This window comes from Cervus elaphus, chromosome 2 (assembly GCF_910594005.1).
Source record: "Cervus elaphus chromosome 2, mCerEla1.1, whole genome shotgun sequence".
NCBI classification, from domain to species: domain Eukaryota; kingdom Metazoa; phylum Chordata; class Mammalia; order Artiodactyla; family Cervidae; genus Cervus; species Cervus elaphus.
The window spans coordinates 1,778,102-1,790,881 of NC_057816.1; the positions used below are offsets into that span (position 1 = coordinate 1,778,102).

The following is a 12,780-nucleotide window of genomic DNA, read 5'->3' on the forward strand; positions in this document are numbered from 1 at the left end:
TCAGTTTCCAGGCCTGTAAAATGGGGTAGGGCACGTGCTAACCACACCAGCACACACATGACCACACCTGCTCAGTGGTCGACCTCGGCCACCGGCTAATGCCCACCCCGAGGATGATGCGTGCCCTCCATGAGGGACCGCTCCACACCCCGCCTGGCAGCGCTGAGCCCCTGGTGCCCGCAGGAGGGTGTGAGCAGCACAGAGACCCGCTAGAGGAGAGGCCTGTCAGGGCCAGGGGTTGGGAGGGGATGGTCAGGGAGAGGACACGGGGCCCAGGAGGCGCTGCCGGAAGTGCAGGTGGGAAGGGTGATGGTGGGTGAGCTCCCTAAACCTGGCCTGCCAGGGCTGGTTCCCTGGATGGAACCCCGCCCACTTTCAATCCCACAGAAGGCATTCAAATGAGAGACAAATATTTGAGGCTGAAGATAAAGCCCAGCACAGCCTCATCGAGCAGCCCAAGCTGCTCCCAGGCCCTCATTTGGATATTAATTGGACTTCGTTTAGGGATTTGCATGCTTATCAATGCTGGCAATGGCCTGCCTCTGTGGCCAGGCGTAGGGCTCGTAGGCAAATGCCGGGTCCACGGTGAGGGGAAGGACCTGGGGAGCCCTGGGTGGCGGCCAGCACCTCCTCAATAGTTCCGGGTACCAAACTTGAACCAGGGGGAGGCCACCCACGTGGGGCCCAGGCCCGTACCCCACGCAGAGCACCAGGGGGACAAGCGGGGAGAAGAAAGCATACTGATGACACCCATCAGCCTGATACTGGCCCATCCCCCCACTGAGGGGACACCCGCCCCTTCCAGGTTGTCGGGACCAAGGTCACAGGCACTGCACACACAGGGACCCTCCCCGGGAAGACCCTCCCCTGTCCCAGCCTCCTGTGGGCTCCCCGGGGCCCCAGGGCGAGAGGCAGCTCATCCAAGGCCACCCAGGCCCCTCCGTCCTCAGCAGCGCCCACTGCCCAATGGGGCCCATCCCCCGGCCGGCCCCCATCTGCAGCAAGGGTGCCCGATTGGGCCCATCCCCCAGCCGGACCCTGTCTGCAGCAAGGGTGCCCGATGGTGCCCGTCCCCCCGCCAGCCCCCGTCTGCAGCAAGGGTGCCCAATGGTGCCCGGCCCCCGTCTGCAGCAAGGGTGCCCGATGGTGCCTGTCCCCCCGCCAGCCCCCGGTCTGCAGCAAGGGTGTAGAGAGGGCCCCGAGGGGTGGGGTGGTCCCAGGCAGGACGTGCAGCTGGGGTCCTGCAGGGAGGGGCTGGGGTTACTGGAAAGCGCTGCCCCTGAAGGACTGAACTGGGCCCCTCAAAGTCCTCTTTAGGGTCCTGACCCCCAGGACCTCAGGATGGAGCTGTATTTGGAGCTGGGCCCTTAAAGAGGTGATTAGGGTGAAAGGAGGTCACGAGGGTGGACCCTAGTCCAATGTGAGTGGGGTCCTCACAGGAAGAGGAGGTCAGGGCACAGACACACTCGTGGGACGACCCGGGGAGGATGTGGGGAGGACGCGGGAGGACCCGGGGAGGACGAGGTAGGACGTGGGGAGGACGGCGGAGGACGAGGGGAGGAAGCGGGAGGACGCAGGGGAGGACAGGGGGAGGACGCGGGAGGACGGAGTAGGACGCGGGAGGACCCGGGGAGGACGCGGGGAGGAAGCGGGAGGACGCGAGGGAGGACGAGGGGAGGACGCGGGAGGACGGAGTAGGACGCGGGGAGGACGGAGGAGGATGAGGGGAGGAGTCGGGGAGGACGCGGGAGGACCCAGGGAGGAGGTGGGGAGGACGCAGGGAGGGCCCAGGGAGGACGTGGGGAGGACACGGGAGGAGGCGGGAGGACGCGGGGAGGGCGCGGGGAGGACGCGGGAGGACGCGGGGAGGACGCGGGGGAGGACGCGGCGAGGACGCGTGGGAGGACGCGGGGAGGATGCGGGAAGGACGCCGGAGGACGCGGGGAGAACGCGGGAGGACGTGGGAGGACGCTGCCGTGCGCGCCCGGGAGATGGGAGGGGCCAGCCCCAGGGAGTCCAGCCTCCAGGGCTGGAGACAGTGAATGTCAGCCGCTTGAGCCGCCCCGTCTGATGTTTGCTCCAGCATCCCTGGCTGACGAATGCGCTGCCTCCAAGGCTGTCAGGGCCCCTGGGTTCTTGCCTCAGTTTCGCCAAGTCCACCCCGGGAGCCTCAGCGCTGGGCCTGGCTTTCCCAGTCACTACGGAGGAAGGACCTTGTTGAAGGGAGGCGGGCAGACAGGACCTGCTTCACAGTCCCCGCCCCCCACCCCGGGGCTTGTGGCAGGGCCACAGGGGTGGCATGCAGCGCGGGGGGGGGGGGGTGGGGGGGTGGTGAGCAGAGGGGAGCGCGCACCCACCCCGGCTTCTCCCGCCATGTGGTGAGTGGCCTTGGGCAGGGGCTGCTCTGGGGGTGCTCCCAGAGTGACCCCCTCTGAGAAACTGAGGTTCAGCGATCTGGTGACAAAGGCCCATTTCAACGTGTAAGGGGGGCTGCAGGGGCCCAGGCTCAGCAGGGGGGCCCTGCTGGGGGCACGTGGCTGGGCTGAAGGCAGTTTCCTTGGCACCCAGACAAAGGCTTGGTCTGCTCTCCTCCACACAAACCCCCCTGCCACCCCAGGGCTGATAGATTTGCCTCGTTAATCACAATCTGCCCCGGGGTGGGGGTGGGGCCCGAGGGGGTTTTGGGCCCCCCTCCGGGAAGCAGGGAGGCTCCATCCACCCGCATGTGGCCCTGGCTGGGGGCAGCCAGCGAAGGGACCGGGCACTTGCCTCCAGAGCCCAGCCAGGCCTCTGCTCCCCCTTCACCACATGTGCCTCCCCAGGTCCCCCCAGTTGGAAGACGGGGAGTTGGAAACCAGAGCTGGCGTCCCCGCTCCCCTCTCTGTCCCCGATCACAGACGAGACCCTGCCTGGCAGTGTTCCCAGCAGAAGCACCAACAAGGGTGCCCTCCAGGCAGGTGGGGGCTGGGAGAGGAGGCAGGAGCGGGGAGCTGTGCCCGGGGCTTCAGCTGCCGGCTCAGAACTCGGCGTCTCTGTGAGCCTTGGGCCTGTTGCTGAGCCTCCGGGGGCCTGGAAGTGGGGGCGAGACCCCTTGAGGGGGCTGGGAGGACAAGGGGCTCCTGGGGGGCCTGCCCACGCCGTGACCCCAAAGAGCTCGAGGCGACTCACAGCCCACAGACCCCCGCCCACTCTCCACTCTGGAGCAGCAAAGACCAGGGTGTGACCTTGTCCTCCAGCACCCCGCCCCGGGCGGCCCCCAGGCAGCCCTCACCCTGACCAGCGCTGTCCGGAGAGAGTCCACGAGCCCTGCTGGCCCCCTCCTCCTCACCCACTAGCGGCACTCTGCCACCCCTTCTCAGCCTCCCAGAGCCCCCTCCGACCAGCAGCGCCCCCCCGACAAAGCCACAGTTGAGACCCTTCTCTTGTTGGCCCCGCCAGGTCGGCTCCAGCCTCCTCCTGCTCTCCCCCCAGGCCCCCAAGTGCCCCCTGCTCCCACCCAACAGCAGGGGCTCTGCTGGGCCCACCTGGACCCCCCTCGCGCCCTCTGGGTCCAGCAGAGCCTCACCCTCTCAAAGGGCCTTTGTGGCCGCGCCCCTTCCATCTGCAGGGTCCTCTCGTGGCCTCCTGGCCTCAGAGCCCCAGAACTCTCCCTCACCCTGGCCCTCCCCCCAGGGGACCCCCCCACTAGGATCCAGGGGCCTGGAGGGACCCAGCGCAGGTAGGAAGGCAGGGCTGGCCTGGGCGAGGCCGTGGGGGCAGATGCAGCCCCTGCCCTTATCCAGGCCTCTCCACGCCGGCTCCCCGGGGATCCAGCCACCTGCATGTCTCTCTTCCTCCGCCCTCGAGGCCACGCAGGACTGCTCCTGTGCGTGATGGTGAGGAGTCCAGTGCCCACGTCACTGGGGAGGGGTCTGCGTGGCCCCTCCCCTGCCCTGAACGCCCACCCAACCCTCAGTCTCTGTCAAGAGGGAAGGCGAGCCCGTGAACCCCACGGCTGATGTCTGGTCCCTTCCGTGGTCAGGCTCACCCTTGTTCTGGCCATTCCTCTTTGTGGAGCAGGGTCAGATGATGCGCATTGCACTGGCTGCCTCCCCACATGGCCCCCCCAATCCAGCTGGGGGTGAAGGGTAGGGGGCGGTGCGCACCAGGGTCAGCTTCCCAGTCGTTGGAGCTCGGCAGACACCAGGGCAAACACCACTGTTCACAGGTGAAGGTCGACAGGCCAGCAGAGAATGCACGGATGCAGAGAGATGCGGGCCACGTGCGAGCCGGCCCCTTGGAGGAACCAGCACTCACGGGGACCTGGGACGTGGGGGCCCAGGGAGACCCGAGGATGCAGGTTGCATCCTCCACCCAGCAGGCAGGGTGCCACAGCCCCAGGGCCACGTCCTCAGTCCAGCCAGAACCTGCCCCACATGCACGTGCCCGGCACCCACCATCCCTCCTTCCTCGAGGGACCGCCTGCACTGGGCACCGCTTAGGTGGAAAATAACCACAGGATGAAAGCGGGGATGGGTGAGCCCAGAATTTCCTCCTTTCAGCCCTTCCTCGGCCACAGCTGACGGGAGCGGGTGCAGGTAGCTCACGGCTATCTAGTTTTTGCAGCATCTCTGCTGTTCCATAACAGGAAAATCACGTGCAAGCTGCAGTGTTTCAGCGGCGTCATTTCGGTGATTCTGCGTGGCAGTTAACGTGCTTATCTCTACATCTAAGACTAGCATCGCACAGTATAAAAATTCATGCCAATAAATTATTAATTTTCTTTACTTGAATGGCATTAAATATCAAGTGTGAAACACCAAGTCAAGGCAGGCCATGGAAAAAAGGAAAAAGCTATTTCCGCACCTTTAGCGTCACTTTCCCCCCATATTTGAACAAGGGTGTCTCGCTGTGATCTCACCCTGCAGGTAGACCCTGCAGGTGGGCCCTGCAGATCAGGAAGCCAGCCCTGGGCCGGGGGTTCCAGGGTGGGGCTGCCCTGGAACAGGCAGGAACCATGGAGGTTTCCACTGCCCCTCTCGGGATGCACTGGTTCCAGCACCCGGGACAGGCAACAGCTCTGCGAGGTCAGCACTGCAGCCTCCGTTTCAGGGACACGGCTCCGAGACGCTCCGTGACGCAGACAACACCCAGGGCCCCTGACGTTTCCCCGGAACCAGTGTGTCCACCAAGGGCCAGGCAGTACCGTGGGCCCTAGAACACGGGTCCCAGGAGGGCAGGGCCCCCCTTGGGCGCTGGTGCACCTGGATACAGAGAAGGAGCCCAGTGAAGTTTTCGGAAGGACCAAGCGTGGGACCTGGCCCATCAGATGAGGCCAGCGGGCACCCGTGTTGGACTCCAGTGTCCGAGAGGCTGACCCCAGGGACACATCATTCTCTGACTGGGTGAGTTTTAGCCACAGAGACCCTCCTGGGACTATAAAGCAGGGTGCCTTGGGGCACCTGCTGTCACAAATAAAGGAGACAACATAATGACCCCCATGGCACAGCACCCCCAGAGTGCCCCTGGGGGCTGTGGTCATCCAGACCATGCTACCCCCCTGCCCACCTCTAGAAAAGATTCCCCTGGTCCCACCCAGCTTTACCCCAAGGCACCATTCCCTCCGCACCACAAGGGGGGTCCCCACCTAGCCCCAGGCTCCTGCTGTCTGCCGTCGGCTTCCGACCTCCAGCGGGGGGGGGCAAGGCCTGGGTCACAGGCCGCCAGGAGAGCCCCGCTGCCCCCACCATGGAGCTGATGGTGGGGACCTGAGCAAACATGCTGGTCTGGAGCACGGAATTGCTAAGGTGTGCCCCCCAGGACAGCCCCAGGCAGCCCCACCCTCCTGGAAGGGGGCCACTGCAAGGACTCAGGAATGAAGCCATCCCTGTTTGAATCCCGTGTCCCATCACCTTCAGGCTCTATGACCTCCAGCACCTCATCTCTCAGAGCTGTGCTTTCCGGTTCTATAAAGGGGGCAGCAATCAGCACCCAGTAACTGACCACTGGCGGGGGGACGGGGCGCTTTCTGCCTGGGGTGAGCAGGCAGGCCAGCATGCCCACATGAACATCTGTCATCCTGCCTGATCAAACACAGCCCTCTCTTCTCTTAAAAATGAGCCCACTCGGACAATCGGTGATCAGTCGCCACATGGGATGCAGACCCGGGGACATGCTCTGAAGCGCAGGAACCAGGAACCAAACTGGAGTCTGATCACGCCTCTGCTTCTGAGCCGCCCCCTCCAGTCACAGGAGATGCAGGACCAGTACCCAGCAAACACCAGCAGGCGTGGTGCCGTCAGCAACGCTGGGACACGGAGGACCTCGCTTCCTCGTGAAGCAGCTGGGGAAGGGATGCTCACGAGAGGCTTAACTCCAGTGCGGATCTGCACCGGATCCTTATGACAAAAAACCTAGGACTTCCCAGGGGCCCAGTGGTTGAGTCTGTGCGTCCACCACAGGGGGCACGGGTCCGATCCATGGTCAGGGAAGTTCCACAGTCATGCATGAGGCAGTCAAAAAGAAAACACAAACTTGGAAAACAGAGGCCATTAGAGGGCTGTGCCACTGACTGGGTGTTTGACAAGAAAAGAGCTGTTGTTCATTTGAGGGGATCAAGGTATTGGGATTCTCCTTGGAAGTTCATCTGGAGAATTTATGGGTGGAACCGTATGATGTCTGGGGTCTGCTTCAGAACCACATGAGGGGGGGGGGGGGGTGGTGCCTGGACAGCCAAGGGTTTGTGTTCAGTTTTTGGTGCTGGTGATGGGGGCTTCTCAGAGCCTTCTCCCAGATCTGGCGTGTCCGTCGTTGACCAGGCCGGATACTGGACGCCTGATACAACAATGTCACTTATGGGTTAGATGGAGCCCGTGTGCCCTGCTAGAACATCAGCTTCATGAGGGCAGGGCTTCCTCGGGCACCAGTGCATCCTCCGTGCCTGGCACAGAGAACATGTCCAGTGGAAGTTCTGGAACTTCTGCACGTGCTTGGGATTTTCCGTAAAACCAGAAGCACAAAAATGGCAGCTCTCATCCTTGGCAGAATTTCATCACCAGTCCCCCTTGGCCTGCCCCTCCCATGCATCCCCCCTACGCCCGCCCCTGCCGCCGACCAACACCTATGTGTGGGCCCACCCTGCCCACCACCACTCTGTCCTGAGAGCTGCATGCCCTTCCCTGGGTCAGGGTAAGGAGAGCCAGCAGAGGCCGGAGCCAGAGGCTCGGCGAGGCCACTGACCAGGCTGTGGACCTTGGGGAAGGCTGCAGATGGCCCTTGCCGGGTGGCCACGTCACATGCCTCCTTCTGTCTCTTGGACGAGGCCAGGTCACTCCTGGCCCTGCAGTCCCCAGCCGCTCTGCTGACCCCGCCAAGCCTGAGCCTCGTCACACCCACCCAGCCTGTCACCCTGCTCGCCCGGGAGACATTCGCTCTGCCAACACCAGTCGCCCCAACCTGCCCGGCTTCCAACGGCTGTGACCCAACCACTCCCCGCAGGAGGAAGGGGTGCCTTCAGCATCTGAAAGCAGCCTGGGGGATCCCCATCAGCTCCACCCCCACCCGTGCAATAAAAGAGAGCTCTGGGCAGGGTGAGACTTCAAAGCCGCCGAGGCTCCGGTCAAAGGTAGGGCTGAGTAATCACCTCTGGGCTCGGGGAGCCTGGGGAGGGGCCTCCCTGTTCCTCTCAGAGGAGGCCCTCACAGACGCCACCCGCAAATAGGTGGGCAGGGCCCAGGCCTCTGCAGTCTGCAGGGCACACGTGGCCAGGAGCCACAGTGTGGCGATGGAGGGCAAGGTATGGTGGGCTGGACACAGCCAGACACCTCTGCTCCGTCCTCCCGCAACTGTAGGTCTCCCCCACCGGCAGGTGGGGCTCCCTGCCCCGGGTCACCCAGCTGGCGGTGGGCAGCGGGGATCTGAGTGCATCAACCTGGACCCCCAGACGGAGGGCGGCCTGGGGGCCCACAGGTCGGAGCCCCTTGGGCTGAGCCCTTGCTGGGCATTGCCCCAGAGCCCCGCTCCCATTAGCAGCCTGCAGACCTCAGCGTCCCAGCCGTGAGGCAGCCCTGCCTGGACCACCCTCCAGCGTCCCGACACCCGACGGGAGCCCCAGCCCCGCCTGGGGTCATGGGGGACCTCAGGGGCATGGAGTGGGTACCCCCACCACACGGATACACAGCACTGGTTTGCTTATAGATCCACCTTCCCTAAAACAGGTGTTCAGACGCTGGTCTCTCCCCATCTGGCAGAACTGCAAGGGGAGGCCCACCAGGGACTCTGCCCAAGGGCTGTGGCACGGGAGATTTCGGCCAGGTTCCAAACTTCCAGGAAGAGGGACTAGAGGGAATAAACAATCTTTATTGTGTTCTAAATCTAAGGGTTCTTTGTACAAAAATAAGCCTTCATACCGCCAGTGTCCCTGAGCAGTTCAAGTCCATGCGTTCATAAAAAAAACATAATCTGCGAGGTCATAAAGCCCTTTCCCCTTCAAACCTCCAAATGTCGGCTCCGCAGCCCCAGTCCAGTGGAAGGTCTCTGCGGACAGGGTGGCTGGGTTCCGAGGAAGCCGCCAGCGGGAGGAGGAGGTCAGGTTGGACCCACTTCCACACCAGCCCTGGGTCAGGCTGGACGGCTGGGGAGCGTCCGCTGGATCCCCGGTTCGGTGGTGGCTTGGCCCGCGGAACGAGGAACACGGAGGCGGGTGCCTTTCCAACCGGCTGGCTCCGCAGGGGTGAGCGCGCTTCCCGCCGCTGGGAGGGAAGAGGGGACAGGAACGCGCGTTAGTGCGGGAGCCGGCCCTGAGACCCCGCGCAGCCCGGCCCTCCCCCACCCCCACAAGCGGAGTCGGCAGTTTCGTTCTCTGGGTGGGTTTTGGAGCCCAGGTCTCCGTGGGAGCCTCGGCTTCGGCTTGTGGCCCGGCCCGGGCGCCGGGCGGGGCGAGCGCTCGGAGGGGTGAGTCAGGGCTCCGAGCCCCCGCCGACTCATTTCTGCCACCGGGCCGGGCGCGCAATTTGCAATGCAAAGTCTCTCCGCCTCCCAGCGCCCTAGTCTGCCCCGAGATCCGCAAACACTCGGGGCCTCACCCGCCCCAGCCCTCCGTCTCCCCGCTCCCCCTACGGCGGCGGAGCAGCGAGGGGGAAGTTTTGCAATCCCGGACAAACAAACGCTGGTCTTGCACAGGCTTGAAGAAGTCGGGGGGGGGGGGGGGATAAAGAGTGAGCGAAATCCTGGCCGTCGGTCGGGGCCTCGCGGGTTCTCGGGGGCTCGAGGAGCGAGGCCGTTGTCTCCACCGCGCCCAGCCGCCCAACCTCCGACCCTCCCTCTTTCCCGCCTCCCGGAGCCTACCTTGCGGGGCCGGGCGCTCAGTAGCCCCCTAACCAGCTGGAGAAGTCGAGCAGCTCGCGCTCCGCGGGGCTCAGGGCGCCCTCACAGCCGCTGTCGTCCGACGAGTAGGCGGAACGCGGGGACCCGGGTTCCGAGCTGTGTCCACGACCCGGGGACGACGACGCGCAAGAGGGCGAGGCGGCGGTGGCGGGGGTCCCCGATGGCGCGCGGGGCAAGGGGTGGCGCGCGGCCGGGGCCAGCAGCCCCCCGGCCAACGCGGCCCGCACAGCATCGTGCTCCGCCAGCAGGCGCTGCAAGGCGCGGATGTACTCCACCGCGGAGCGCAGCGTTTCCACCTTGCTCAACTTCTTGCTGGCACCGCCGTGCGGCACGTGCTGCCGCAGGGCCTGGAACCCCAAGTTCACCAGCTTCACGCGGTTGCGCTCGCGCTCATTGCGCCGCGCCACGGCCGCCGCTCCACTGCCGGGATCCACCGCGCCGGGCCGCCGCCGGCGGCTGCAGCGCAGCAGCTCTGGGGACTCCGGTCGCCGCCGAGCGGCGCAGCAGCCCGGGACACCAGGCGCCGGGGGCGCGGGCCGGGGCAGCGGGCGGCTGTCCATCGCGTCTGCATCCACTCGCCCCGCGCCTCCCCCCGAGTCTCTGCGCGCCGCAAGAAGGTGGAGGGCGAGGAACCGAGGGCAGAGGAACGCCGGTCAAGTCTCAACGACGATCGGGCACTTCTCTGCCAAGACTCCCCAGGGTACGCGGCCCTAGGTCGTCCGGGGTCCGGGGACAGCGAGGAGCAGGAGACCGAGAGAGAGGGCGGCCAGTGCGCGCCGAGGAGCGTGGGGGGCTCGTGACTCGCGCGTGCTGTCAGACGCTCGCCAGGTCTTCCCTGAGCGGCGCAGGCGGCGCGTTTTTAAATATATAGATAACCCTCCTCCCCGCCGCCGCCTCCTTTCTCACGCCCTCCTTCCCTTGCCTCCCCCTCGCGCCACGCTTCGCCCAACCCCTGGCGCACAGTCTGCAAAGACCAATTCGTGAGCCTCAGAAGACCGCACCCAGTCCCCCAGGCACAGCCCGCAGGCCCCCAGTGGGTCCCTGTTTCCAGCAGGGGCCCAGTGCGCCCCCGAGATGCAGTCCGCGGGTCCCGCGTGCGCAGCACCGTCCCCGGCCCCCGAAGCTGCTGTTCACAGGTCCTGGGTACGACCCCCGCCCCGTCCGCCTTTGGGGGTAGGGTGTGTCTACTGCCACGGTGCAGCCATTCCGGAGGCGCGTGAGACCCCCGGGGGCAGCACGCGCCGGGCAGCCGGCACCCACGCTCCGCCCCTTGAGGCTGAGGGGCGTGGGGGGGCCTCAGCCAATGGCGGGCCGCCCGTTCGGCCAATCGCGGCGGGCGCGGCCCCACGCCCGGCCCCTGGGAGGAAGCGTGTACGCCAGACGCGTGGCTCCTGGAGCGTCTCTAACAAAGCTTGGCGCCCGCGCGGCCCCGCCCGGCCCCTCCCGGCGACCCTGGTGGGCGCGCATTCCCCAGAGCACCTGCTCCTGGCCGGGCGCCCATCTTTATTCGGCGGGGCCTGCGAGAGGGCCACTGCGTCCTCCCGCCAAGGCGGGGCTTAAGAAGTGGCGGAGACTCGGCGCGCTGGGGTGGGGTTGGGGGGGTGCGAAGGTCTGGCTCCTGGGGGGCGTTCCCCCAGTTGCCTGCCACGTACACTGTCTGCCCCCAGCCTTGCGCATCTTTGAGGCGAAGGGCCTGGAGATTTGCTCAGTCGGCTTCGGACCCCGGGTGGCAGTCCGCCTGCCTTTCCCCTCTGCTCGTCTCCTCCCGCCCCACTCTCTAAGCTTCCTCCGCTTTCCATATTCCCCTCAAATCGTCCTCCCTTCTTGGACTGGTTCCCTCGGGCCGCTCACCCGTGGATGTCTACCCGCCTTCATGACCCTTTTCGCTCAGTGCCAGCACCGGCCACCTAACCCTGCGCTGGGATTGGCCGGTGGGGGAAGTCGGGGGGGGGGGGGGAGGGTAGCCGCCTTTCCCCCTGACCGACGGGGCTACTTTTCGGGGCCTGAGAGGGCAGGGACTTTGGACGTGCGCCGTTAATGGGAGAGTTTTGTCCTGCCCCGCGGCCTGGGAAGGCCAGCCAAATGGCTGTGCCTTCCGGAGGCCATACCCAGCAGGTTTTTCCCGAAAAGTGACCAAACCGTTCGGGCCAGGACCTCTGGGAATGGAGGGCGGGGGTGAGGGGCGGGCCCAGCTACCTCGAGCTGACTTACTGTGCTGGCATGGGGAAGGGGTGGGAGACTGGGGCGCCTCCCCAGAACCCCGCAGGGCACCGCGGCGAGGGTTTACTGCCTGCCTGGTGGTGCCCTCTGGCTCCTGTTCCCATGAAGGATTCTGGCAAGTCTGCTCGGCTTGCCTTCTGTAGGAAGTGACCTGGAGTCTAGCACTTGCCAGGAGCCGGGTGGGTGTGGGGCCCCATTTCTCAGGAAGAAGCTGACTCAGAAAGGCCATGCAATGTGTCCACAGTCACACCTCTGGCCAGTGGAGCAATCCAGGTAGGAATCGGGTCCCTTTGGAGCGGAAGGCCTGGCTCCCCTCTGCGCCCCCTCTCTGGTAAGAGCCGCCCCCTCCTTCCCTGAGGGTTCTTTGGCAAACCCCCAGCCAGATAGGAATCTGCCTGCCCATGCCAAGGGTGCCAGGGAAAATTCCTGAGTCCTGCAAACAGGGCCCTGCCTGAACTTCCGCGGGGCCTCCAGACCCCGGACAGTCTTGGGGGCTGCCTCCGCCTCCACCCGGCCTCCTGGGCTCCGGCTTTGCCCCTTCCCACCTGTCCACTGCCTGGAAGCAGGAGGGTCATTACCCCGGCGAGTCAGATCATGCCCGGGCCCTGGGGATTAAGCCTGGGTCCCCCTCTGCGCTGGCCTTGCGCTCAGCTCTGAGGCCACGTCACCGGAACCCTGCCTGGATCCCTCTGCACACAGCGTGCCCCTCATCCTGGGTGTCCATCTGAGGGCTCCACGCGGGAAGACAGGTGCCCTTCTCTCTGTGTCCACAGGGCGCTGCCCGTGCCCAGGTCATGCATGACCCTGCTTCGCTAAGGGGACCTCACGTCCAGCACAAAGGATCAGGAGGAGGTGGCTCTGGAGCCACCACTGCAGGAGTGGGCAGTGGCCGGGGCACAGGGGAGCCTGCAGTCCAGGCCCAGCTCTGCCGTTGACCCTGAGAGGTCCCTGCAGCCCAGCGTCCTGCTGCTCCAGGGAGACATGCTAACCCCTGCTCCAGAGTGACCAAGGCTGAGTGCTTGCCCACTCTGAAATCACTTGGGCTCCGTGGGCCTGGAGTGCAGACCCTGAAAGCGTGGGGCACCCTGGGGACGCGTGAGGTCCGGAGAGGCTCTGGGTCCCCCTTCTTGGAGTGATGGAGCTGTCTGGACCCTCTGGGGCCTCCCCCGGGGAGGAACTGGGCCAGGTAGAGCCCGG

The 12,780-nt window shown here is 65.5% G+C and overlaps 1 protein-coding gene across 1 annotated transcript; it reads right to left on the reverse strand.

Moving 5' to 3' along the window:
• Nucleotides 1-8,317: 8,317 nt before the first annotated feature.
• On the reverse strand, nucleotides 8,318-10,652 carry ASCL2 (achaete-scute family bHLH transcription factor 2). The gene is made up of 2 exons (XM_043919333.1): nucleotides 9,325-10,652; nucleotides 8,318-8,729 (listed from the first exon to the last, which is right to left on the reverse strand). Exon 1 carries the CDS (start codon nucleotides 9,921-9,923, stop codon nucleotides 9,342-9,344), a length of 582 nt encoding a protein of 193 aa, XP_043775268.1. The 5' UTR covers nucleotides 9,924-10,652; the 3' UTR covers nucleotides 8,318-8,729; nucleotides 9,325-9,341.
• Nucleotides 10,653-12,780: the final 2,128 nt, after the last annotated feature.